This window comes from Stigmatopora nigra, chromosome 16, assembly GCF_051989575.1.
Source record: "Stigmatopora nigra isolate UIUO_SnigA chromosome 16, RoL_Snig_1.1, whole genome shotgun sequence".
Lineage (NCBI taxonomy): Eukaryota > Metazoa > Chordata > Actinopteri > Syngnathiformes > Syngnathidae > Stigmatopora > Stigmatopora nigra.
In genome coordinates this window covers 7,412,501-7,440,107 of record NC_135523.1, presented here as the reverse complement: position 1 = coordinate 7,440,107, position 27,607 = coordinate 7,412,501, and the positions used below count along the sequence as shown (strand labels likewise).

Sequence of the window (27,607 nt, the reverse complement as noted above, 5' to 3'; positions counted from 1 at the left end):
TGATACACTAAAATGTGGAACTGAAACAAATGAGATTGAGTGACGGCATTTTGTTTAACCTATAAAGCACATAAGTACATACCTATAAAGCACTACAAGTTAAAATAGTTCCTTATCTGTTAAGGGAAATTCATCAAATGCAATATTTTCTCATTTAATATTGGTGATTTATCTTTTGAGTATTTTAATGACAGGAAAGAAAAAGTAAATTTAACAATTTTAATAGTTTACATTAAAGTAGTGGAAAGTAAATAACATTTTTAAAAATTAAAAGAATAACTGCAAAAAAATACAGATGTCCTCTACAGAGGACAAATTTGAACTACTGGTAGTCAGGAGGATAAATAACTGGCCTAGGACACTCAACATAGACGTCCATCACCGTCAATGGCAGTCAGGAAGTTAAATATCCGGAATTTGCATCAAAATGCGGGGACAGTGATTGTAAAGTGTATATTATTTCTTCACTTTGCATTTGTTCAACTATCTTGAGCATGACATCGCATTTTTCTTTCATTTAGTTCCGACTAATTATGTTACTAGTCTCGTCTCCTGTCAAAACAACTTTGTGCTGTCACGTGATCCACCTGACGTCACCAGCCCCGCACTAGGAGCTGGTGCGCGGGGGCGGTAGTGGGGTTCCATCATGGCGTCGATGCAGGTAAGAGCACAAATGACAGCGGCCCCAAGTTGACCCTTTACCTGCTTTAGTGCACACTAAACGGGCCTTATGCTTCACCGCGTCAGAAGCATTTCACGGCTTTTATATGAGGTGACGATGACGTCTTATGTTAAGTTTCTGTACAGATCCGTAGCTTGGATTTTGCTAGCATTACAACTACGTTAGCACATCATCAAGAGCACCGAGGCTAGCGTAGAAACCAGTAGTCGGAGTGACAATATTCATTCCGTACGATGAAGTTCTCAGGCGAAAACTCTGATACTAAAACTGATATGATGTAACGAGTGGAAATTGAAGGTTTATTCAATTAAACGACCGGCCAAACCTAAGCTGTGCGGCTGAGTTAGCTTGTGAGGCGGTGCGAAGGTTGACCTGTTCTAGTTTCCTCTTGAGCTGAACAGGTGCATCGCTTCTACAGGAAAACAACACCAGATCCATTAAAGAAAACAACCGAATAAACATCAGGACACACCGAATCACAATGCTTGTATGTGTGAAATGTATCAATTGGGAAATCAACTTGTCTATTATTTACTCAAGCAAGGGTAGTCAACACACGATGTCACATTAAAAAGCACTACTCATTTGGTAGAAACACAACAAATAAACATTTAGATATCCTTGATCATAAACTGAAAGTATCAAAAATATATTTTAATTTCACCTAGCATAATTATCTTGAAGGTTAAAATGAATGAAGTTTGGCTACATTGGAATGGTTTTACTCTATGAATCATATTTGTTTTTTGTTATATACATAAACAGAAGCGGCTACAAAAGGAGTTATTAGCCCTGCAAAATGATCCACCCCCAGGGATGACGCTAAATGAAAAAAGTGTACAAAACACCATAACGCAGTAAGTATTTTTCAGATTTTTTTTGTATATTGACATGCCCAGACCCTTCAAGCATGTTGTATGAATCAAAATATTTGTAATAAACATACTGAGAATATAATAGTGAGAAGTTAGTGCTGCTTAGCTGACCATTGTTACTGCAGTTATTTCATAAGCCATACAATGGTGGAGTAGTTAAGACTTAGTTTTAAAGGTCTTGAAAAAGTAATTCATATAATCTTTTTTCTTCCATGACAATGGTGAGACTAAAATTGTGCTCTGTTTTGCCTGACTGACAAGTATTCTAACCAGTTTAGCTGGCTCCTGCATTTAACACATCATGATGTAAGCTGCTTTGTCTGGGTGTGCCTTTTTGATTTCAAACATGGTAATGAGCCCTTATTTTGGATGACTAATTAATTACTACATATGTGAAAGAAATCTGTTGAAAGTCACACAAATACAGTTTACAGCCATACCTCAACTTATGAATGCCTCTAGGCACAAAATTCCCAATGTTCTTATGTGCAAATTAGTGATTTGAGATAGAAAAAGATCCGACTTTCGAAATCCCTCAAAAAGTAAATGCATTTCCATATCTGTTATTTTACTTTGAAAATATTGTCACGAATGTATTGATTCTCACTTTAGAGCATTGCTACCCACTTTCATTTCATCACTTTCATTCTTTCCCATAATGACAACACAGTTCAATTCAATTGGCTGTCTTACAACATCCACTATCAATCTTTCAAAAATCTTACATACCTGTCCACCTCAGCTAAAGGCTCCCCTTGTTAATGATTTACACGATTAATAACCGTAAAAAAAATGCAACGTAGCACATATTTTTACACACACACACACACGGGGCACACAAAAGTTTCTCATTGTTTTAGAGAGATTCAAGAACCTTTTTTTCACGGTTTACTGGACAGGCACAATAATTGTAAAGTCCATGGAATCACAACATTCTTGTATGGGAATGTATTTTTGCTTTTAATTGGTTAGACTAATGGACAACTGAATGACCTTTTGACAGAAATATTCATAAATTAACAAAAAAAATATTTTTCCAAGATTGTGGTGTGACAGAACTTGGTATAAACTCATACAAGACACGGTCATAAAAAATAATCTTTTAGAATATAAATACAAACAAATGTATTGAAAAGCAGTGAGTACAGCAGTAACTGAGCCTGTGTGACATTTGCGTCCACTGCCACAAATTAGTTTATTGCTCGTTATAATAAGCGAAAGCTCTTGTATGTGCCATGTGTAAACTAGAAGTTTAAAGAAAATTGTTGACAAGGAAGTGGAGAGGCTTCTGCGGATGTTGGATTAAAATCATTTGGCAGCATTTCATGTTTTATTTTGTAATGGTACAGCACAGGGGAATTTGACTTGCTTATTATAAGAGTACTACTTTTTTTATTCCCCTCTTTCAATTTCTTTGGATACTAGCTTTGGTTTTCATGATAACAGTTCATATAACTTAAAGCATTGCCTGTACAGCTGGTAAAGCTCTTGTGATGTGACAGTGTTTGCTTTGGAAAACTAAATATTGATCTCTATGGGGTGTGATTTTAGGTGACAAGTGTTACTACTAGCAGTTTGTAGTTGCATTTTTTTAAACACTAACCTAAACAATATTTTTTTCAGAGTAAAATCCTGGTTTCAACTGTCTGAATGGTTCAAAGCCTCAAGGGCTATAAATCCAAACAGGAGCAAGTTTTTGCTTATCTATCAGCTTTTTTATCAAGGAAAAAAAAGGCCAGTGAATTTGATGCTACCGTCAATGGCCTTTTTATTATCCTTGGAGCTTGATAAGAGACAACAATTTGTATTTGTAACCTTATCTGGGTGAAAGGGACTTTTCATCGTATTTCTACTTTCCCCCCACTGTTTCATGCATAAGATTTACCAAAATGAATGTGAGACATGGCCACAATTGCAAAAAAATATGGACTCATTCAAAAAAAAGATGGAAGACCAATTTTATGTTGTGGCCTGGCATTATGTTGTAAATGGAAGTTTGTTTATAACAGGAGGGAAATACCTAAATATACCTAATAACAAATACACTTCTGATATTGATCAATTATCATCTTGGATTCTGAGAAACACTGCCAAGAAGCTAAAAAAAAATATATATATATATATAAATTGTCAATGTCAATTAATGATAATTGGTGTAGTAAAAAGTAAACATATCTGCCACATGTTTATTCTGAATGCTGATAGTTAACTTGTGCCACTAGCTTTGGTTTTGATAACCTTGAAACATAGTCTTTGTTGTTCATTGACAAAAATACTTCTGAATGACTGACAAAATGTGTCTCTTTCAGTAAGCAAGCTGTTCTCTGAAGGCTGCCATGTCATTATTGTTTACTACAGCAAATCATCTAAAATTGTCACCAACAAAACATACATAATAATATTTTTAACAGTTTTCAAATGTAATTATTGCATGTGCATGAGCAGATGTATAATGTACTTATGGAAAAAAAGTGACATTAAGGGTAAATTTAGAGCATTTTTAATTCAAATGTAAATTAGGTTAGAATGAGGTTAAACTTGGTATCATTTGTTCTCAGGTACTAATATGGGAAATTTAAAACTTTTTATGATCATTCATTTCTAACATACTTTTTTTTTCTCTTGCAGATGGATTGTAGATATGGAAGGGGCCCCTGGCACACTGTACGAAGGAGAAAAGTTTCAGCTGCTCTTCAAATTTAGTAGTAGATATCCTTTTGATTCACCTCAGGTAGGAATTGTATAACTATTTCCATCAAATTAACTCATTGTGTCACAACACACTAGAGACTGAAGGCCGTGCACATGCTTTGGCTACAGGCAACACAGGGCAGCAATCAGTCAATGTGCAATATACAATATTATCAAAAAAATAGGCTCCAAGGATTGATTAAAGTACTTACCTAGAATATTCATACCTAATGTTCTTATGATCTGTTAAACGAATAATATAAGAAAAGCCAATTGCCATATAAAATGAATGATTTCTATACTGTGTGACTTTTCCAGGTAATGTTCACAGGGGAAAATGTACCTGTCCACCCTCATGTGTATAGTAACGGTCACATATGTCTATCCATCCTGACGGAAGACTGGTCACCAGCCCTCTCAGTGCAATCCGTTTGTCTTAGCATCATTAGCATGTTGTCCAGCTGCAAAGAAAAGGTAAGGGATTCCTAGTAGCTTCATGTTTGAGTCTTGTCAATTTTTGGCATTTTAATTTGCAACTTTCCACTTTTCTTGATACCCTGTTGATTATTTGATATTCATTAATTGTTTTAGATACTTCAACTTTTCAGAATCTCTCTGAAAGACTTATTTTACTTTTCAGAGTTCCCAGTAATGACATTTTAGTCCAATTTTCTTGAGCAGAAGAATTTCCTTAATAATTATGCATACCTCATTATATCATGTTATTATTGTACCCTAAGAAAAAGGGTCAGGAAATCTGAAAATTCTCTTTACCCACTACAAAATATGATTTTTGCCATTTGGACAGCTCTGAAATAACAACTAATATTAGAACTTTTTTCTCCTTTTAATTCAGTATTCATTTTTCCAAACCGTTTATCTTCACAAAGTTTATGTTTTTTTTTTCTCTCGCAGAGACGACCGCCGGATAACTCTTTTTATGTAAGAACGTGTAACAAAAATCCAAAGAAGACAAAATGGTGGTATCACGGTACGTACTGACTATTCCATTGAAAAAAAAAAAACATTGAAATGTTCTAATAATGTTTCTCATTGACTTCACAGATGATACTTGCTAATGTACAAAGTTTGTAATCGCAGAAGAGAAGTCCTACTGACCTACGTAAAGCACTTTTTAATCATTCAGTCTTTGAACTCTGACCTTTGACTGGAACAATGGACAGATACCAAGACGCTGGAGGCGTGTGACTGCATTCTCAAACCCGTTGGGCAGTTCAATGCATGTTTTAGTCAGTAATAGCAAAGAATGGAAAACCGTGGAACTCTTTAGATGCACTCAAGAAGGATTTTTTTGGGGGGGAAAGGGGACAATACTAATGCAGTATGCAAGATGTATTTTTGTGTGTTTCCTGTTTTTCAAATTATTGTTACGTGTGTATGCGTGTGTTGAGCGTGATGACTTTAAAGTCAATGTGTTGTGCAATAATAACCAACTGATGGACGCATACTTGGGCCTACAAATCAATCTGAGTGGATTTTCCGAAGGGACCTGACCATCATGCACCCAAGAAAATGCTTCCTATTTTTTTATTTTATTTTATTTTTTTCCATTTTATGCACTGTGAGAGTTTAGTTAAGAGGCACTGCCAGTACATTATTCCCAACACTGTAAATGTTCAATGGTTTTAGTTTCTCTTAAATTCATAAAACCCAATCTTCAGTACTCTGGACTGGTTTGGCTGATACATGTGGCAACAAAACAAGTGTGGCATTAGGTCAAATACAAAAAAAATAGTATATCTCCCTTGTTTAGATCTGTCCAGTCCAAGAAATTAACAGTTGGGGCTTTCATTTAAAGAATGTTGCATTTTTTTTTCTTCTTTTGAATATGTTTTAATCCTTTTAATGTCATGTTATTTTTTTTTGTACTCGGCTGTTTGAAAGGCTGTCTCTTTTTTGAATGTGATATATATATTTTCATTGTATTTATTTTAAAAAATGTCCTCGGTCATGGAGAGAGAAAGTATACGGGAGTGTTGACATGTTTTTGTGATTTGCCTGGTCAGCATTATGGCTCAGGTATTTTTTTTCCAATAAAGATAACTATCAGACTATATTTTCACCAAAAGAGACTGTTATATTGTAAAATAATAACATGTCTGGAGCTATTGTATATAGGGCTTTAATTCTTTTTGGGGCAAGGGATGTTCTAAGTAGGTGACGTATTTACTTCATTGCCTAGTTAATAGATGGGCTATAACTTTTTGCTCATTACATTGTTCCACTTATGACTTGTTCTGGTCTCCAAACAGCATTTTGTTTTCTCTCACTTCCCAAATGTTTGTCAGACTGTTCGACGAGCTTGACTAGATGTTTTTTTTGAAGGCCTTTGTTGAGATCGTGGCCTTGATCTCTGTCTTTTTCCTCTGTTGACAAGGACCAACCGTAAAGACTAGATTGTTAAAAATGTTTAATATTAAAGTTGACTTTTATTTTGTTCCGTAAACCCCTAATCTTGTCTTCAGATTCGGGTTATAGTAGTTTGAGCATGCTGCAGTTTACAAAGTCTCCCTAGAATGAAAGAATTGTAGCAGTGGGCAACCAAGACTCAGGCTTGTTTATCTAAAATATGGTTTCTCTTGTCAAGATTAACATTAATGCAATTCTATAACTATATTTTATACAAAACACCATGTAATACAGCAATTTTTTTTTGCATTACCAACCCAACATTTCTATTATTTTTTTTATCTTTTTACACTTGGTTTTGATTCTCCCAACTCTAACAGTTTTAATTTCAGATGATGTCCTCTTTGTGTGGTTTTGAGTGCAACACTTCTTTTAGTGCAAATAGTAAAATCCAATCTTTGAATCACAAGAATTAAACATTGTGACAGCCATGTTAAAGTAATGCATCCTCTGAAGGTAACCTGCTGAGGTATCTGGCCATTTAAAGTATAACTTTTCCTCAAGAAACCAATAAGAGACTTGAATTTTACATCTTTTGTGTGTTCATTTTCTTTTTTTCCCCCAAGTTTAGCTTGTTTGTCTTGAATGATGTTTATAATATATGGTACTACTTTCTGTAGAAATCACAGCACAAAATCAATAACTATTGACAAGTAAACTTTATTTTCCAGGACCTTTGATATGTTCTTGTTCACTTTCAGAAGCTAAACAATAGTGAAATGATTGTTCAACGTAACGTGATATTTGTGGGGAAGAAGAAAATGCCCTCACAAATATACTATATATTTCTAACCTGCAGATAAATACATTTTTGAAGGTCATCACTTATTCCTTTTCAATGTGGTTTGAACTCCTTTTTTTCATTAATATTGAGTGAGCAAAACTTATGAGTGTTTGATATTTATTTTCAAAGAAAAATGTCCTGGGATGTTCAAGCTCTGTGTAATAGGTGCCTGTTCATTTTCATAATCAATAATAAAAGACTTCACTTTTGTTTAACTGGTGTCTACAATCTGATATATTAGTTCCATCCCTTATAATCATGTCATCTTTAGTTCTACCAGGTTGCCATAGTAACAATTTGCTCTCAAATGTTTTGAAATAATATAATGAGCAAATATTTAAAATTAATTGTCCCCAATGAATAAACTTCCAATGCAGATAAATCTACATCAGTATAGATTGAATAAAAATTATATTTTTTATATTTTACCTATCGCACATTAATTTAATTTTAAACAAACATTTCAGACTTAAATTTACATCCATACTACATTCCAGTCGGAATGAACGCTGCTGAAGACAAAAACTGGGACTGAACCATCCTTCCATGGAGGGGGTTACATCAATTCAATGCAGTTTTGTCTTAATCTATAACGGTGTTTTGAAAGCAACGCAAAATGTTGTAAAACACCAAGACACCAAAGACACTCCCTATATACAATTAAATCATAATCATCTAAATTTACACGCTTTTGGCGTGTTTTTAGTTTGTACCTATCCTTATCAAATGGTATGTTCCGACAGCCTCCAGTTCTCTTTAGTGTTTGCCAATGTTGGAGGTGTAACTGGGGTCTGGCCCTGAACAAAGGTAATAATGACCAAAAATACTTGTCAATTTGGGTTAAGATTGCCTTTGGTGTATTTGCCATGCTGTTGTCACGCCGCTTAGGTTACTGTTTTGTCCTGTAAGAGCCTAGACCTTTGGTAGATGGAGCGCTATGGTGATGCTAACGAGAGAGGTCCTTGGCCGACCTGCTACGATGAGCATGCAACCAGCAGATGGAACGTTACTCTGACATGATGTTGCCCAACGGGAGCACTCTCCGCGTTCCGTAGTCATCCCGGAATCTATGCACATCATGTCCGTATATTACGGGAAATGCTCATTTTATGATTGCCAATGTTAGCTTCCTGCTAAAGTGGATACACTGAGATCAGTCATGTATGTTTTAGGGGTCTTAAAGCCTGCGATCTAACACCCATCTTCCTATCTGAAGCAAGAAAATACATGTGCTGTCAGGTGATTATTTGGTTTTTTAACTGTCCATTAAGGAATGGCCAAGATTAGTGGTGCTGTGCGATTGCAATTAATTACAATCAATCAAGACCTCAAAATGTTATTCAGAGGTACTTTTTCCTATTCAAAACCATCCTGCCAACTCTTTTGAATTTGGGTTACTAATTATTGCATTCATGCACTGTGTAAAACACAGAGATGCTACTAATCCAGTTATGATCACATGACACAATGTATTGTTTGTTGCAGAACAAAAATGTTACCGGTTTTTCTCGCATATACACTGTATTTGTAACTTAAAATAAGATGACTGAATCAAGGGCAAGGCTTATATGCACAAAAAGACTGGCTATACTCTTTCACCAGTAAATATCATCAAAGTAACATTTACTATTTGTTGGTTATTTTCTTTTTTGCAGATAGAAAACAACCATTAATTAATTCCTTGTGATATTGACCCTCATAATGTGCTTTTGATTCATACAGTATCTCAGAAACACCACATGTGATAATTTTCTAAAGATTTTCCCTTCAAATTAACACATTTGTACTCCCTATTAAAACCATGAATATGGAGGTCAAAATTGTGAATCTGGGGGTGGCTTATAGGTAAGAAATTGTAAAATTCAACAATTAAGTGTGTGGCTTATTTGTAAGTAAATATAGTAAATTAATAGTTGATGACCCTGGCGCTTAAAACAATTTTACAAAAGTAAGCGTACCTCTTGTTCTGGCCTACATTTGAGTTGATATGTTTTGTGTATCTTTGCAAAGTTTGTCAGAAAGTATACAAATAGCCTAGTAGAAAAAAAACTAATTGTACCGATTTTAACTCAAGAATATTTCAGTGTTAAATAAATGAAATTGTATCTTTTCAGTTTTTGATAAAATTTAGCACTCCCAATTTCAGTGACCTCTTATTGACATAGATAGAGTTGCAGGTTTTTGTTTGTTTTTGTTTTCCTTCACATGCCTTTTGGTTGTAAAGGGGTAAAACAAAAATCAGCAGAAAATGTTTATGAATGGGTTTTTTTTTTGTCAGTGATGAATATAAATATATTTTTGCATTGTGGTGGCTCGCTTGGGCCAGCAACAGTGAAGTTTTGGTGGCCTGACACTCGGAATTTAGTGAAATCAATTTGTAAATTGAACTGATCTTTGTTGTATGTCTGTTTCGTTTTCATTTGTGGTGATTTTAAATTATAAGCATAAAGCCATTGTCTCGTTCAGGATTCCTACTCTTTTCCAGTAAGGCTTAGCAACAGTAACATGAGCAAAGCTCTTTAATATAAAGCTTCATTGTCTATGTGAATTGGTTACTGCCACATTAGAATGTGTGCTATGCTGAGTGCCTCTCATTTTAAAGTCTGTGCTAGTTGCTCTACACATTCACTGGTAAAGTGAGCTAATTTCTTTCCATAGATATTTAATTTACAGTTTAATGTTCTGTTTAAGGTTTTGGGATTTTAGGATTTTTTAAAATAGAAAATGGCAAATAAAAAAATAAATAAAATAAAAGAAAATATTGTTTTTATTTTTTATGATGGGGTCCTATACCACCGAAAAAAACTCCCCATGCAGTATGAGTTTAAGCACCTTGGTCACATTACTCCATAAACACAGTATTTAACCAAACAACTATACTATACTAACAAGTTAACTGGTATTTAGACATAAATATTTGTCTCCACACAGAACAGCAACCTATCCAGGAAGATAAATACCCTTTGGCATACAATATATTTTTTCTTACTCTGTAAAAGAACAGACTTGCAGTATTATTTTTACTTAATCAATGTCTCGGGACAAAGCACCCATCTGTGTATAATGGTCTCTGACTTACAAATGCCATTTATGAGATGTTTTCTTATCACAAATCTGAATGATGTGACATTGATGCCATATTTTAACATACTGCTCTTCTTTCAGTTATAGAGCATGGCTCAAGTAAAAGAACAGACCTCAGCGCCCCAGGCTGGTCCTGGCCTATCTTCTGGAGGTCCTTTGCCAGCCATGGCCAGCCCAGGTTCTGTAGGTCCGCAGCCCTCTGTTAACGGCACAGGCCCATCTCCCACACCTGTCTGCATCGCTCCTGCAGCTGGATGTGGGGATGCTCCTGTGTCTGCCACACCACCAGGTATATTTTCCAATGTGTCCGATCTTGAGTACACCCAGTACGTTTTAGTGTAATGTATGTATTTGAGTGAATTTTGGGTATACTATATTTTAGCCTAGATAACACTATCACTATGACACTAACATTTGTTCGCCATACTGCATGAAATAAGGAAATTATAATGAATAAACAAGTGTCAAGGACTGTGAAATGTATAATAGTCTTTTATTAAATAATGCTCAGAAAAAAACTGTTGTATAATAATAATTTTACATTAGACAGCTCCAGTTCATTGTTTCTCACTATGTTATTAAAGAACATTATCATTCAGTTTGATAGTTCTACGCAATGGCGGACATGGACATTTATATTGATGTATGCATCACCTTGCATGGTTGTTAGAAAGTTGTAATACACTATAAGAATTTGGTGAAAAAATAGTCTTATCATCTATACATTGTGTGTAATACTATGTTTTATATAGTCACAGTGCATTGGAGTAAAAAAAAAAAAAATGCCTTTGGTCTCAATAGAGGAATGTAGAAGAAAAATGCTCAAACCCAAACAGTTATTTTGTTCTGGTCTTGGGGTCAGATCCTATTCCCCTCTACTTGCACATGTTTGTCCAATTCTGGCAAATTAAAAGCACTCTTCTTATTTGTCCATATTCAGCGTTGTCTTTCGCTATGTACTGTTGTCAGGTTCACCCGAGGAGAACATGGCAAACCCTAAAGAGAAAACTCCAATGTGTTTGGTGAATGAGTTAGCCCGTTTCAATCGGATCCAGCCCCAGTACAAGCTCCTCATTGAGAGCGGACCTGCACATGCCAAGGTGAGGACAGACTTGGAAACTTTCAAAATATAATTATATAGTAGTATTTGAATAATTGAAGATTGGACATTAAGGTGGTGTTTCTTGAATTTTACAATTTCTCTCATGTAAGCCTCATTCTGATTCACAATTTTCACCTCCATATGATTTTAATAGGGAGTACAAATATGTTACATTGAAGGGAAAATCTTGAGAAAAATCATTGTACGTGGTATTTCTGAGATACCGTATGAATCAAAAGCACATTATGGGGGTCAATATCATAAGGAATTAATTCATCCGGTATGGTTGTTTGTTACCAAAACAGAAAATAACCAACAAATAATAAATGTTACTTTGTCGACGTCTACTGGTGAAAACGAGTATAGCAAGTCTTGTGCACATTTAAGCCGTATCCTTGATTCAGTCATCTTTTTTTAGTTATAAATACGGTGTAATATTTTTGTTCTGCAACAAACACTACATTGCCAATTTTGTGTGTGTATTTCACTGTAAATGTTTACTTCCATGTTGCAGCTCTTCACAGTGCAATTAACTCTTGGGGAGCAAGTCTGGGAGGCAGAGGGTTCCAGTATTAAAAAGGCCCAGCATTCAACAGCTTCAAAAGCTCTGGATGAGAGTGTCCTTCCCAGGCCTATTGCCCGTTCCCCTAAAGTGGACATTAACAGCAATCCAGGTAATGTAAGCATATATAAATGGTCAGCTTGTGTGTTTTTTTTGAAGGGTTACATAAATGGATCACTTACTTTGCAACAAAAACATGCCATTTTTGTGGGAACAATTTTATCTCAAGTTTATTTGTGAAAGTTATATAGTTCATAGACAACTTAATATAAACTTGTCTTTGCATTATGACTTTCTCAAACAGCTAAAATAGGAGCTCTGTCTTTTTAAGAAACCTGTTTGCTCCTGACGTGTACCCTTCATTATGTCATAATACTATACCACTACTATATTTTTAAGTTTTTTTTTCAATGCTCCTGTGCTTAGTAAATTTCTCCCATAAGGGATGGATAAAGACCTAATCTATCACTTTTACTTGGCCCAATGTTTGGTGGAAGATTCATTATTCCTCATATAACATTTTTTCATATTGTTCCACATTTCAGGTAGCATAACACCAACAGTGGAACTCAACGGTTTGGCTATGAAAAGGGGTGAGCCAGCTATCTATAGGCCTTTGGATCCCAAACCCATGCCCAATTACAGAGCTTGCTACAACTTCAGAGGGATGTTTAACCAAAGGTGAGCTAATTTACATTATTTTGTTGGAAGTTACATTGAAAAGTTTGGGCACCTCTGACAAATTCAATTATTTTCATTTATAATCCATTGCTTGTTTGAAAGTGAGAATCAATGCATCCACGACAATATTTTCAAAGTAAAATAACGGATAAGGGGATGCATTTACTTTTTGGGGGATTTTGTAACTTGGATCTTGTTTGTATCTCGAGTCACTCAATTACATGTTAAAGAAATGTAACTTGAAAATCTTGTACCTAGAGGCATTCGTAAGTAGAGGTATGACTGTATTATTTAAAAAGTGGCACCCAGTTTTGTGTTTTCTTTTTTAGAAAAACGTCGCTAGTTCTAGTTTAAGTTTGATTGGTGCTGAACATGAACAGCCCGCTCCACAGCATCCCACATATTTTCAACCAATTTAAGGCTTTTGGACTGTGGATGGCCCTCCCAGAATATTGTGCTTGCTCTTTTGTGCAAATAGAGTAGATTTTTACCAATGTTGTGGATGCTTGTATTGTTGAAATATCTCTCCTTGGCATATTTTAACCGTAGTTACGATTTGTTGAACAAGTCGTTAGTGCTTTTCTTGGAATGTAAAGTAGTGTTCTTTCACCACCATAACACCGCCTTTTATTACCAAATAACTCAATCTTTGGTGGTCTGTGGCTTGTCGTTGACCATTCACACCATCGTTTGGTCTGATATCGCTGGTATTTTAGTTGGCCTGTCACTTCTGGCCTTTATGTATTGCCTTTGTGATCTTCCATTTCACATTATGTTCCTCATTCAGTGGGAACACACAGCTGGACTCTTAATGATAGCATTCTCTTAAGTTTTGAGGCCTCCATCTTGCAATTCTACACTGGAGATTAAAAGAGAAACATAACATTTGTCCATCCACCTTAGATAAATTTTCTTGCATGCATTTTTCTATGAAGTTCAAAGGCTTGATTCAAGTGCAAATTTTGGTTTCAAATTAATTCAATTGGTTACATGCATTCAAATTGACATAGGTGTCCATAATTTTTGCACTTTTTAATCTGACAAACCTAGTTTCCCTTTTGAAATATTACTCTTGTCATTTTTCAAAAATATATCAAAATCAAGTTGCTAACCAAATGAAAAAGATTTAAGGCAGGGAAATTACCTAAATATCATCTAAAAAGTGGATAACGGCAATAGAATAGTGTATATATTTATAATTATGCTGTGGAAGGGTAATATTTTATTTTTATACGTCTGATGTCTGTCTGTAATCAAGTGACTTTATACCCTCCAGATGGCAGTGTTACCTCACTTTTAAAAGCTTGTTGAATCAGTTGGTAAACCAAGAACCGTTTAATAACATCCAAGCCAGAAATGTAATTTTGGTTTAAACACAATTGTCAGCAACAGAGGAATCTTAATCCTATTGGCCTCCTTTAATAATAAATTGATGGAACAAATATGCATGTTGTTATACAATTTCTTGTTTAAGAAGTTGGAAAACAATAATGATTCTTACTTGGGAGTTGCTTTTTTTCAAATTTCTAAACAGCTCCAAGATTTAAGAGTGATTGAAGAGGCAGTTCGGTATCTGCGAGCTAGGCTGACATCTTATATTTCATCCACGTAGTACAGTAACAAACAAGGAAAAAGATAAATGAGGTTGTGGTGCAAATCTGACTGTGGATTGTATGTCAATGTCAGTGATGAGTTTCAATGCGGCATGCCTTTGGGTCTGTTTGCTTCTCTGCTGCCACTTCTCAAGTGAGGCAAAGTGGTTCTGAGCAGACATATTCAGACATGAAAAGGTGAACATCCATTACCACAAGGTCATTAATGTTTTCACGAGGTCTCTTTCATTCACTGGGATTAATGAAAGCGAGACCTTGTGAATATGAATTCTCTTATTCCGAAGACAGACTCGTGGCAGAGTGACAGGCCATAGCCACCATCGGTCATCATAATGATACCACGGTGAAACGAAGGTTTCCATATACCCATGTCCTTACCTATTATGATGAATAAGAATGATCTGGAATCATGTTGATGGAAAATCTTCACATTAAAAGGGCAGTCTGGCTCTGATCCATCAGTGCTTTAATTACCGCTAGGACCCATATTGATTCATTCAGAAAGTGCTTTAATGAGAAAATATGGTGATAATATGTAATGAGCATTTATCAGCGTCTTAATGAATCTTATTTATGGCGAAAGCACTGTGAATAATTTCTGACCGTCCAAGTCCACTTTTAAATCAGCAATTGCTCTTTTGTGGTGTCGTAACCATCCCATTGTTCATTCTCAAATATGGCACTGGAGTAAGTCCTCCCTGGTGTTGACGCTTTAAAATGAGTCAACCAGTGTAAGAATTCCGACTACATTAGTCATAAGAGCAATCTAAAAATCGTTACATCAACATTTCTCGTAATTTATGAAATCCATTTTTTATTTTTATTCATTTTACAACACCCAATTCTACCAAGATGACCAAGGCCAGAATAATGGTCCCCAAATGAAAATTTAGAAATGTGGTGAAATCCTGAATTATAACTTCTTGAAACAATAATTATCCAGTAAAAAAACCCACAAATGCTAATATAAGCCCAATATTATAACTTGTTTTTTTTTCGATCAACAGTAAAATACAGAAAAAGATAGATTTTTGCCATGATAAGAGAACATTAATCTTAATTAATTAAGAAAAAAAGAGATTGGAGTGCCAAATTTGTTTTCTGCATGGAAAATTACTTTAGTGCAGTCTTTTTCATTTTTTGACATGGTCACTATTTAATAATGAAAATAATGCTTTCATTGTTGGAGTTCTCAGTCTGCTGCTGATTGTTGAATTTGCTGCATGCTCAACACTTGTTCTTTTCAAATCAATGGTGCCTCAAGGGTTGATGGGAGATACGTGCTCCCTTGCTTTCTTAACTGTGTTTGTGTTAGATTCTTATATAAGTAACACAAAGAGCATTGCAGTGAAAAGATATGCCTATCCTTGAAGAAAGTCTCCTTGTCAGGGTTGCAGAGCTCAGACAACCACCTGCTTAAAACAAATATGTTGGCAGGCCTTCTTTGACATTTATTCTATATAAACTAAACTCAATCTGCTTAGGAGTACTTTTTCATGTTTTACATTTTCCTATCATATGCATGCAACGTAACTAATACCTTCAGAGCTCTTTTTCTAATTCGGCTACTTCGGTCACATGCGTTTGTTCACTGTATTTTTACTGCATTTTGTTAGCTTTGCAGAGCTTTAAACATGGGTCCCTTGAGAAGTGCTGTATAATTCGATGGTATTATTTTTTTATTGTGGGAATCTTTCATAGCCAAATCAGACATTTGTTTTTGGTCTTCTGAGGTACTTCACAAAGTTGTCTCTTATCTATTGTTGTGTAAACTTTAGAGTGATCCAAATTTAAAGGGAGTTCCCAAAAGCTGTTGAAACTACCAATGGTTTATTATTTATGTGATTTATGATTATTAAATCAGATTAGTGCCATCACCTATGAATTAAATAACCACAGATATACCTGATCAAATGAAAATGTATTCAAAAGGTTGTCAACTCGTGAAACAATAGTCTAAATAAACAGGATTGCAAGAGGATCGGACCCACATCCAAACCAAACAATTAGTATTTGGAAAGATTTGTGCTCGCTATCGCTTGTGCTTGTCTCTTCTTCCATGTCTTTTAAATCAAGATGACTAAAGTTTAATGTTTGTGTAAAAGGCGTCATATCCAGAACTCCACCTTTATAAACTCGTGATGATGACAATTCACAGAGTGAGAGTTGGCTTACGTCAGCTAAAGTCCCTTTCGTAATGGTGTGTTGCTGTATTTTTGACAGCAGATAAATGCCGAGGCCGACCTCCACGATGAAACTGTAAATCGGTTCCCAGGACATCGTCCTGCTCTTTTACAGCTTTCGTAGCTGTACACTTGGGCTCAAATCTCTTCCCAAATCAAACAAATACTGCCATTTCAACTTGGAATTACTTGTGGAGAATTTTACAGCCTCTCATTATGGTTTGTGATAAAGTCAACTTTCATGTCAAACACACTCACACACCAATGAGTGTTTGTAGAATTGATCATCTCATCTTTCACAATAAGTTGTCGAAATGTGGCAAAGCAACCACAAACCATACTATGGCCACCACAGTTGATGTTTGTTGGCAAAAGCAATAGAAGTTCTCATGTTCTGTCATTCTTGCCCAGTCTGCTATTTGTTCAATTCTGAACAATGATTTTCACTGAAGGCAAGTCCTGCGTCAGATAGTGTACTTCGTAACCTCCTGGATCAATAATTTCTCAAGGTTAGCAACTCTTGGGATAGTTTACCAATGCTCTAAATTTCCTCCATTTTAGAATGATGGCTTTGCTGTAACTGAGGTTTGCTGGATTCTTCACGTGATTGTGATTTTTTGCTTGAAACTGTCTGTAGGTAATACAATTTAGGCCTGTTTAATGGAAACAAACTTAGCCTCCCATAACACTTTTGCCACAGTTGATTCTTCTTCAATCATACAAAGGGGAATAATCATATTCTAATCCAGTGTTAGGTAACTACTTTTTTTTTCTTTGTTCTTTGTTTTTGTTTTTACTTCAATACATATTTTGGGACATTTGAGGGAAGCGACAGTTCCCAAAGGAAACCCACAATAACAAAAAGAGAACATGCAACTCCACATAAATACGTCCACTTCTATCAGGTGCCTACTCATTGGGGGGGGGGGGAAATGTAATTTTCAGATTAAAACATTCATTCATTTTCCCTACCGCTTATATCATCAAAAATGAAAAACAAATCAGAGGAGTTAATCTTGTAATGGCACCAGAGTACGGTATGTCTTTTTTTTTTTAACAATGGGGCTCATTTTCCCTCTAAAAGGACAATGAACATAAAACAGCAGGTCGCTATGTAATAATTTTAATGAGGACAGCGGGGTCTGGTTTTAGACCAATTTTCCATCCGCCATTCTTCTCATCTAGCCAAATTGGCACTAGAAGGGCACAAAGGTTCAGAATTTCTTGTTGGGCTCTCTGGCATGAATATACAAATGATGTAATTGTTTTCACATACAATGGTAACGTAATCATATTCTGCTCAGAGGCTTTATTCCTTTTTTTAATGGAATGCCTGCTTTAATTGAATTCATCAAATATTACTTTTAGGCAGCTGCTCTTACTTTTATGTTGAATATGGTGAATTATTTTTTTCTAAATAATAACCAAGCCATTTTTTTTTGTTTTTGACCAGATCCCTCTGAGTAATACTATTGTATTTTTTCATATTTGGAAGTGATACACTGTGTGTCACCATTATTTGGCTATTACGAGAGCCCTGGGGTAATTTTATTGTGGGGTTGGATCTGATTTCTCCTGAGCTAATAGTCAAGCATGGAAGGAGGCGCCCGATACTGATTACAGGACTTACACTGGGCCACTTTTATCTCATGTTCAAAATGTAAACCCCAACTAGTCAGTGGAAACAATGGATGCTCTCAATTCAAGTGCTTGGATTCAAATGAGAAACAAAGCATCAGTGATGTGCACTTTTGTGGAGGTAAAAATTGGTTTTTCAATAATGATAGATTAGTAAATCGTTATGACACAGCTGTCTGTAGAGAGAGCAAATGCACAACCATTTGACTGTGTAATTCAGCACAACATTTGGTTGTGATTTGGATGTTATGGTTATATTCTTTTCATACAGGAATACCTTGACATATTAGTGCCCCGACATAAGAGGAATTTGAGATACGAGTGAAATTCCGAGCAGATATTTGGCTTGAGATAAGAGTAAAATTCCGAGCAGATATTTGCCTTGAGATACGAGACCATTTTTTTTAGATACTCTCTGAGATCTCTCTCTCCTGCACTCCGCATTGTACTGAATGTCTCTTTTTAGTATTCAACATCATAACCACTAGATAGATGTATAATATGCCATTTTAGCTGTGATTAATCACATTTGGTGTATCTATTTGCAAGTATTCCTCTCAGACCTCTCAAAATTTAGCCGTTTTGCAGTTTTTTGCTTCGCAAAAGCAATCTTGTGCAATTTAGCACTGACAAACTGAGTGCATCAGCCCTTTCTGACTGTAGCCAGCAAGAAAGCAGTGCCATGGGAATTCAGTGGACCTCACACAGTTGATAGTGTTCAATTATTTATTTTTGTTATCCGTCATTTTAATTACCACAACAGTTGTGTTGGATGAGCGTGACTGACTTAAAACCAATGTCATGAGAAACTGCTGCCCTAATGTGTATGTATTTCCATTACTCTTGTATGGGATATAATTTCACATTTGTTTTTGTTTCTCTTCTTGACATTTTTATGTCATAACATCATGTTTTTGTGCATTAGCATTTGCATGAAGCAAAAAGGAAGTAAAGCAATTAATGATGGATATACAGAATGAAGTATGAAGAAAGGAGGGAGGCAAAACAAGTATATATTTGGCAGGAGATTGGAAGAAAATGCAGCTGGAGAAAGAACAAGCCTGTCTACTTTTTCCTCCTTTGCAAAAGCTTTTTCACCCTTTTCCTCTGAAATTAGCACCATCCCATTTATGCCTTGTGTTCATTTTTGTGCGTGACTTAGGGGAATGGCTTCAACTGCTGGTGCCTCATTATACTAGTTGTTGTGCAAAGGAACCCATTGCGTGTCAGGTTTTTACTCTTTGGTGGTTCATATTCGTTGCCAAATACAAATGTTTTCATCCAAAATCGACAACAGACCCATGAAAACTGTAATTACCTCAAAACATATGTTTACCTGCTGCACAATTTAGAGAAAAAAATCCCAAGCCCTTGGCAAAGCGTGTTCATGTTTTGCTTCTCCAGGATCACAAAATATTCATGTAAAATATAGACCGAATTTGTTATTCTCTTAAATGTATTCTCCACAATTGGTCTCTCCAAAACGTGCTATAATTTATATATATATATGTATAGCGCAAAAGATGTATCACCTCAAATAAACACTGCAGTTATTCATCCCACATAGGTTTTAAGTTATGGGAGATTCATTGAGTGTGGGCAGTATTATGTATAATTTAGCTGCAGCATAAAATCCAAAATGAACACTATACTCGCAGACAGGCAGGTTTTGTTTAATACATGCTTCACAACCATGCCTCTAAATATTATCCAATAAGGGCCGTCTTGAGCTTTGAAGAGTAATTTCCCCATATTCGCCTCTTCTCCTTGGAGCATTCTGTTCATTTAATTTATTCATTCATTTTCTGTTTTGCTATCCTCCTGAGGGTTCGTGGGTGTGCCGTAGCCTGTCCTGGCTAACTATGGGCAGTAGGCAGTGTACACCCACTATTGGTTGCTAGCCAATTGTGGGGTACAATAAGACAAACAACCATTTGAGCTGAGACCAAGTGCAATTTTTTTAAACATTCTTTTAGCCTACGATGCATGTTTTTGGCATAATGGGGGAAACCGGAGTAACTGGGAAAAATTCACGCAGACACGGTGAGAAACATGTTAAATACGCAATGGAAGGACAAAGTATGAGATTCACCCCTTGATCTCAGAACTGTGAGGTGCATGTGCTAACCACTTATGTACCGCGCCCACTTGTTTAATATGGCAACAATTTTGCTTTGATATCAACAAAAATAACCACCCAATTATATTTTTTTCCAAACCCAGAAAAGAATAGTTGATTATCATTTATTTTTAAATGGTGAATAAAGGTGAACATTTTAGGCTCCCCATTCTACTCGTTTACGTTTCGTTCAAAATTATCTGTTGTTTTTCCAGACAAATAGGCGAGAGGTCATGGGACGAAAAATGGGTGCATATGGGCACTGATTCAAAGCATTCTGTCAACTCATCAAGCACTTTTAAAGGCAACTAAATGATTCTTATGCAGTGGCCAAGGCCAATTTCCCGAATCTGAACATTTTAAATTGACTTAATCTATTAATAGCACAAGTGAATCATCTACAGCAATTGATACCAGAGCTGCCAACTACTCTGGAATTTCTGGAGTTTACCCAAATTTCCAATTCAAATGCCTCACACAACTGCACTGTAAACCGGAAGAATCCGGTAACACGAATGCATTGTGAATCATCCAAGTTACAAGTTCTGACGAATGATTCGTCTTGTGCGACTTTAGCGTGGCAATCGATTCGAAATAGATTGCATAGGTAGCCTCAACTGCTATAACATTTTCATTTTTGTTTTTTTCACAAGGGAGTGGTGTACTTTTTCAATAGTTTGAAAAACACTATTTCAATTGATGTAAAAACTTGATTTAAATTGTCCTAAGTTTTTTTAAATTTATTTTATTGTTGTTTTTTTTTACATTTTATATCAATTTTGCGTGAATCGCATTCACTCCAGATAAACTCCGGAAATGGGACAAGGCTATTCCTGAAATCGGGTTGACAGAGGTTGGGAACTCTGTGATACTGAAAAACTACTGATAGAATCTCACATGTCTTTTGGTTACGGAGGAAGTGTCAAAAGTTTAATAAGCTTTCAAAGGTTTTCCATTCATGGAGTAGGTTCAAAACTTGTCACAACAAAAATGGCTTCCATACTAAATGTCACCATGCCATTTGCAGGGGTAATTGAATGGCCATTTGTCTGATTTCCAATTTCTGACTGTTTGATGGATCAAACAAGCGGAATGTTCTTGTATGTGTGCCAATTTATCTGTGTGTTTGGAATACTGATGAGTCATACCTCGCTCATATATTCAGACACATGCACGCACACAGTGGTCATTAAAAAAATAGAGTGATTTTTAATTGTTATTACATTTTTCCTCTCCCTTTTGAGATGTTCTACACCCTCCCCACAGGTGTCCTGGTGAGATTCTTGCTTTGTTGTCACAATAATAATAATTGATAACACATACATGCAGAGCCAGCCAACAGGCAATGATGTGATTTGCTTGTCTTTCTTGCGTCTATGAGTGCTTCTAGGCTTGCTTGCTTGGGTTTTAAACCATTGCTTTCCCACGTTGTAGATTAGGGTCTCCCACCAGCCTCTCGTTCAAAAGCCCCCACCCTTTCCTCTCACGTTCTCGGTTTTCCTCCTTCTTCCAACGCTGCGATCTCCTTTTTCCTTCTCGGTGTTATCCCTCAATCGCTTCCTCTCTGCACCTGTACTCCATGTTCCAGCCCCAGCTGCTCCCATCTCGGCTCAGCGCTGTTGGCTTGAGCCAATGTTGCACTTGGCATATCCTTTGAGACCCCGGGGCTGATCTTGACGTGCTAGCCCCCGCCCAGAGAAGGCTCCAGTGGCCTCAAGAAGCTGAGAGCAGTTGGATGAGAAGGAGAGTTGTGGGCTGAGGAATGACCTCCTGCCATTCCGAGAGTAAAATGTTTTTTCTATGACCTGCTGTGCAAGAGATTAGTGTAATACATGAAGAGTAAGCCAGAACATAAACAAATGACATTTATGTATTTTAGAGTAACTCCATCAAGAAGCAATATGATAATAGTCAGGAGAAAAATATGTAAGCATTTCTCTTTTATTGACACTGATTGGACTACAACCATCAAAGATGCAGCCTATTCATGCCGAGCTAGTTTGTTGTGTAAAGACTAACATTTCGTCAGCAGAGATGCCGCAATAGGGCAGACAACCTAGGCAATTCCCTATGTCTCTCCAAGACTGTTGACATTAGTCCATATCAGTAACATAGCTCTGATTTAACACTGCGTCTCTGTTGGGAGTCCCCTACATAGGGGCCCCGACAGACTTTTTGGTTTAAACTACAGTTCAATAAAATGAAGTGGCGTTATCACCTAAACAGGATGATGATTAAGGAAATGTAATTACCATTCTCAAACTACTTTTTTCTCCCCACATCAAGATGAAGTCCCTTTAACACTAATTATGGCAAAACAACAATCTATTTAATTCGGTCAGTTTATTTAACCCAACTGAATGTCTTCAGTTGCATAAATAGGAACACTTGAGAAATCAAAAAATGTTTCAAACTAGTTCATTATAAAAGAATCATTAAAATTAATACATTCATAAGCCTATTCCATAGTAAAAGAATTAAATATCAAAACTCCAAAATGCTGTTGTGAAACATTAGGTGTTTTAAGATACCGTTAATGAGTTGTCATGTTTACATGAAGAATGCAGCAGCGTATATAGCATGAAACGATACCATACTATGAATTCATGGAATGCTTGTTTTAGCTGACTCTAAATTCCTCTAATGTGACTGGATTTCTTCAAATCTTTGTGGTCGTGTACTGAATGCAAGCCCCAGATTGGGGCTGTGTGTTCTCATGAATTGGAAATGTATATACTGGCAGAGAAGAAAGCAGAAGACAAGGAAAACGGATATTAAAAACTTGGGGTTCCTCCCACCTCTCGTTAGCTTTCCCACTATTTCTCTTGGCTTGTCCTCCATTCTTCAGACACTCTCCCACTTACCCAGGAGGGGGGTATCACCACATGGACTTGTAGACAGCTCTATCATTTTGGTGACAGCTGAGTCGCACTCTGTCAAGACCCAATGAAAGAGAACAAAATCTATGACGAGGGCCAGAAGAAAGAGAAAAGGATATATGTGTCCCTCTGCTTTGTGTGGCAAACCCAAACTGAGAAATAAAAGCAAGACATTAGTTAAGTGATTGGTTAAAAGAGTATTGTGAAGTAATTGACCCTAATGGACTGCATGACCTTTTATTTTTTACGTGTGTAATATACGGTTTTGACTTCTTCTGCACTTTTTATTAGATAATTGGACAAAAATATCCTTCCTGGTGATATAATCAACTCCTAACTTGGTTTACATTGATTTTGATGAACTCTGCGTCTTGTTTCGTTCTTTCCAGGTACCATTACCCTATTCCCAAGATCTTCTATGTACAGCTCTCTGTAGGGAGTCACGAGTTCATTGGGGAGGGTCGCACTCGCCAAGCTGCCAGACACAACGCTGCCATGAAGGCTCTGCAAGCCCTCCGCAATGAACCCATCCCAGAAAGACCACCACAGGTGACCTCCCTCAAACAGTTTTCAATGGTTTTAAGAAATAAGGAATGGGTATTACATAGTATCACCGCCACAACACTGAATATAACTCTTATAATAAACTATTACCGCTGTCTTACTTGGTTGAATAATCAACAAGAAATCAGTAATGCATTATTTTAACAGCTATTGTGATAATCCTCATTTTCTAGCATTTTACTTACAAAGTGTATTTCTCTGGTTTTAGTCCTAGATGAAAGCAGACTGATTGTCTTTGTCATAAATCAAAACACGTCATTGCAAGACATCTGCTCTTACTTTGAAAAGCAATCAATATTTTTGTCTGTGTTATGAACCAAAACAGTATCCTTCAAATAATCACTTAATCTTAGGAATAATAGTGGATTTAATTTATTGCAAGTAATCATTTATAGCTATAGTTGATTAATTCGACATGAACATAAAATAATTGAATTGAATGCCTTTATGGACATTATACAAGTATAATATAATATGAATTGAAATAAAGTGTACACATGAATAAAAAGGCATAAAAAGTGATATACAATAAAAATGAAATGAGGTAGGAAACTGACTAAAGTCACACAAAACTGAGCAAAGTGCCTTTTGTGGGTTGCAAGGTTGGAATCTTCTACTTTTGCTTTGTACAAAAACACCATATCAGATTTTACGTTCAGCTTGTGGGCATGGCCATCAATCTATTCAATGTCTTTCATGGCCACCTTGAAAAATCAATTGTTAGTCCCGGCTCTAAAGGGGTGTTCTGATTGGGCTTTTTTTAGTATAAGATGAATACATAACCAGCTTTCAACAAATTGAATCCAAATCCACCGCATCTCCAATTACTCTAATGCATAATTAATCTGGTTTGAGTTTGTACTTGTCACTATTTGTTTTTATCTTCTTTTTCTTTGAGTGTGGCTGTACCATTTCCCTTGAGGCATGTTTGTCATTTGTTATTGTCTCATACAGCAATCAAATTACCCCAGATGCTCACAATCTGCTATTCCCAGTAATTTGCCTTTGTTACACTTTGCTTCTGTTACTTGCCAGACCCGTTTTGTTGTTGCATCCCTAAATGAGCTCCTTTGATTTCATCCCAAGCCGAGTCTTGTTTCACAATTTGTTGTCCTACATGCTGGTTGTTTTGTAATTGTCTCTAATTATAACTCCAAGTGATACATTATGAAATGACGTCAGAAAATTCTAAAACCAATATACTATACCCAATTAGAATCTAAAGGTTTACATATTTTCTTAAATATGAGATGTTTTAAATATAAAATATAAATATAAAAAAATTCAAGACATAAGTTTTGGTTCTTTATACATACTTGACTAGTTGAACACTCTAAATTGTCCTTAAGTGTGGTTGTTCACCTCATTTTGCGATGCCATTCAATTCATGGGTGGACGGGCTTTATGGGAAGTGTGTCGTCATTGGTCAAGTATATTTCCTGTGCCTCTGGAAGTTAATATGGGCTCACTGCTCTCTTTGTTGTAATAGCAACTACAAAAAAATATATTTCCCTTACTACTTTCTACAATTATGGAAATACTTACACTTTATTAAAGTTAGTTCACTGTCCATAAAACTGGAGATTGCTTTTCCTGTGGGCCGAAGGTAACAAGGGACTGGACATGACAAGTATCGATGATTTTTTTTTTTTTGTAGAACTGATAGATATGCAAACTCATTCCTGCTACAAAAAAGTGTAGCACTTCCAGATTTTGCCAGTGGATTAAAAAATATATGTATATATATAGTTTGGTGGCAGATGATAAATAGAACGGTGAACCTTTAAGAGCTTTTGTGGATACGGGAAATCTACCGGGGCAGTTTTATGTGTTGCATCCTTTTGCATAAATTTGATTCCATCCACACTGAATGTTTTTTTTTTAAATTCTTATTCCTTATCATTTTGCCAGGATCCAAAAGAAAATGAGGAGAGTGAGGAAGGTGCTGATGCCAGCAAATCAGAGATCAGCCTGGTGTACGAAATTGCCCTGAAAAGAAACTTGACCGTTAACTTTGAGGTAAGATGATTGTTCGAATTGTGTTTAAAATTCATCTGTTTTTGGTAAATTGGGTTTTAAATGGAATGTATGGCAATACCTTGAGGTTTGATATACTCTCACTATTTCAACATTTATGAAATCCAAAACACACAACAAACTCAATATTTTTTTAATTGTTAACCATTTTTGCGCAAACAAAAAAGGAATATTTCAATTGTTGCCTAGCGTAATTTGTTTTAATTTATATAAATTGTTTTAAAGCTGTTTATTTTGCAAAGAATGTTTTCTAGGAAATACTACAGCATCTACACTGATTTGGCTTTTAAACTATGTTGTTAACTCAGTTGATCAATTGCAGCCAGCGTCGAAAGATGCATGTTTTGAATAACCCATAATATAAATAGATTTAATTTGTGCTTGTTATTTTAGCTGGAATTACTACAGATTCTTTTTCCCTCGTCATGGTGTCTATGTGAAATCATATCCATGCAGTGCTAGTATCCTAAGATACGAAGCCATTTTCTACCATTAGTTTGTGAATAATGTATTTGGTTAAAATTGGAACCACAGATAGATTTTTATTTTTTTATTAAGAGGTTGAGTTTGTGGATTCAGCCTATTTCTCAAACATTGAATAGAAAGGCGCAGACAAAGACATAGGTCTTGGAGGGAGCACTTCATCTCTCAAGCCACAGAATTACACTAAATTGTCAGCGAGCCTACATTGTCACAGCCCTCGCCAGATGGGGGAACTGGAACTTTGGGGTATTGTCACACTTTGGATATACTAAGAAAAGTTGGGTTTTTACTTACAAATAAAGGGTTTGTCTGGAAACTCCAATAGGACTTATGAAGGGAAAAATACATGGGGTAAAGAAATACTTTACTTAAGTGAACAAAACCGAACATGCAAAACCAAAACAGTTCATTCCATTCATGTTATCATCATCATATTTGATTGAGAGAAATCATTGACAAACATAAAATATTTGTTTACAGTATGATGCAACAAGGGTGTAAAATACTATTTGATGTTTTCATTTTTTTTATTCAATTACACCGCACATTCAACGTTTAAGGTGGTTCAAAGTATCAGTTCCTTGATAATGGGATGAAAGTAAACTAGTAATAAGTAATTCAAAAGGACCCATACATCTGTTTTTTAAAGTTCCCGTCTTCAGCGAACCAAGGGTTTTATAAAAATTTATGTCCTCAGCGGACCTGCTTTTTCTGTTCTCTTTGGCTTTCACCATATCTCAACTGACATATCCAACAATTTTCCCCTATCGCAACACTTCAACTTGCCAAAATCAGGGCAGGCTACGTTTACAGTGTGCCCCCTCCCATCCGCCATTGAATCCTTCCTTTCCACTTTTCAGACTAATACTCAGAGAAAACACAAAAGTTAGACTTTTGGGAAAGTAGATTGTAGACAGTGTGGATTTATGAGCAAGACAGAAAATTGAGACACGTAAGGAATTAAGGGGTGAAGAAAATCATCTTTTGGCATTTTGTGCTAATGAGTTTACACATTTTGGAAAGTTTTACTGAAAGCTATCAGTCCTCCTTTTTACGCCCTGCTTTTTGGTGGGAAACACTTTGCTCATCAAACCATGACATGGCTGTTCTTCCTGGAACAAGAAAAAACAATAATGGTTAAATATGTTAGTTGTATTTATCATCTGTCATTTTGTGAATTTAGTCTACTTTCAATTTCAT

General features: G+C 35.9%; 2 protein-coding genes across 4 annotated transcripts in view; both read left to right on the top strand.

Moving 5' to 3' along the window:
- The first annotated feature begins 572 nt into the window (after positions 1-572).
- Positions 573-7,207, top strand: ube2wb (ubiquitin conjugating enzyme E2 Wb). Of its 2 annotated transcripts, none has more exons than XM_077736321.1 (6): positions 573-661; positions 1,448-1,539; positions 4,186-4,288; positions 4,567-4,722; positions 5,164-5,239; positions 5,314-7,207. In XM_077736321.1, exons 1-6 carry the CDS (start codon positions 647-649, stop codon positions 5,325-5,327), a joined length of 456 nt encoding a protein of 151 aa, XP_077592447.1. In that variant the 5' UTR covers positions 573-646; the 3' UTR covers positions 5,328-7,207. The 2 variants fall into 2 exon arrangements, with proteins under 2 accessions (XP_077592447.1, XP_077592448.1); XM_077736322.1 differs by lacking the exon at positions 573-661 and adding an exon at positions 827-1,169.
- Positions 7,208-8,182: 975 nt separating this feature from the next.
- stau2 (staufen double-stranded RNA binding protein 2) overlaps positions 8,183-27,607 on the top strand; it is a 63,431-nt gene continuing 44,006 nt past the window's right edge. Inside the window, exons 1-8 of one of the 2 annotated variants that reach the window (XM_077736144.1) lie at positions 8,248-8,269; positions 8,372-8,701; positions 10,628-10,835; positions 11,516-11,646; positions 12,163-12,322; positions 12,756-12,891; positions 23,713-23,872; positions 25,799-25,906. In XM_077736144.1, coding sequence (XP_077592270.1) covers positions 10,637-10,835; positions 11,516-11,646; positions 12,163-12,322; positions 12,756-12,891; positions 23,713-23,872; positions 25,799-25,906 — 894 coding nt within the window. In that variant the 5' untranslated portion in view covers positions 8,248-8,269; positions 8,372-8,701; positions 10,628-10,636. Of the gene's footprint in view, positions 8,270-8,371; positions 8,702-10,627; positions 10,836-11,515; positions 11,647-12,162; positions 12,323-12,755; positions 12,892-23,712; positions 23,873-25,798; positions 25,907-27,607 lie in introns of both variants that reach the window. The other variant, XM_077736143.1, reaches the window with a different exon arrangement.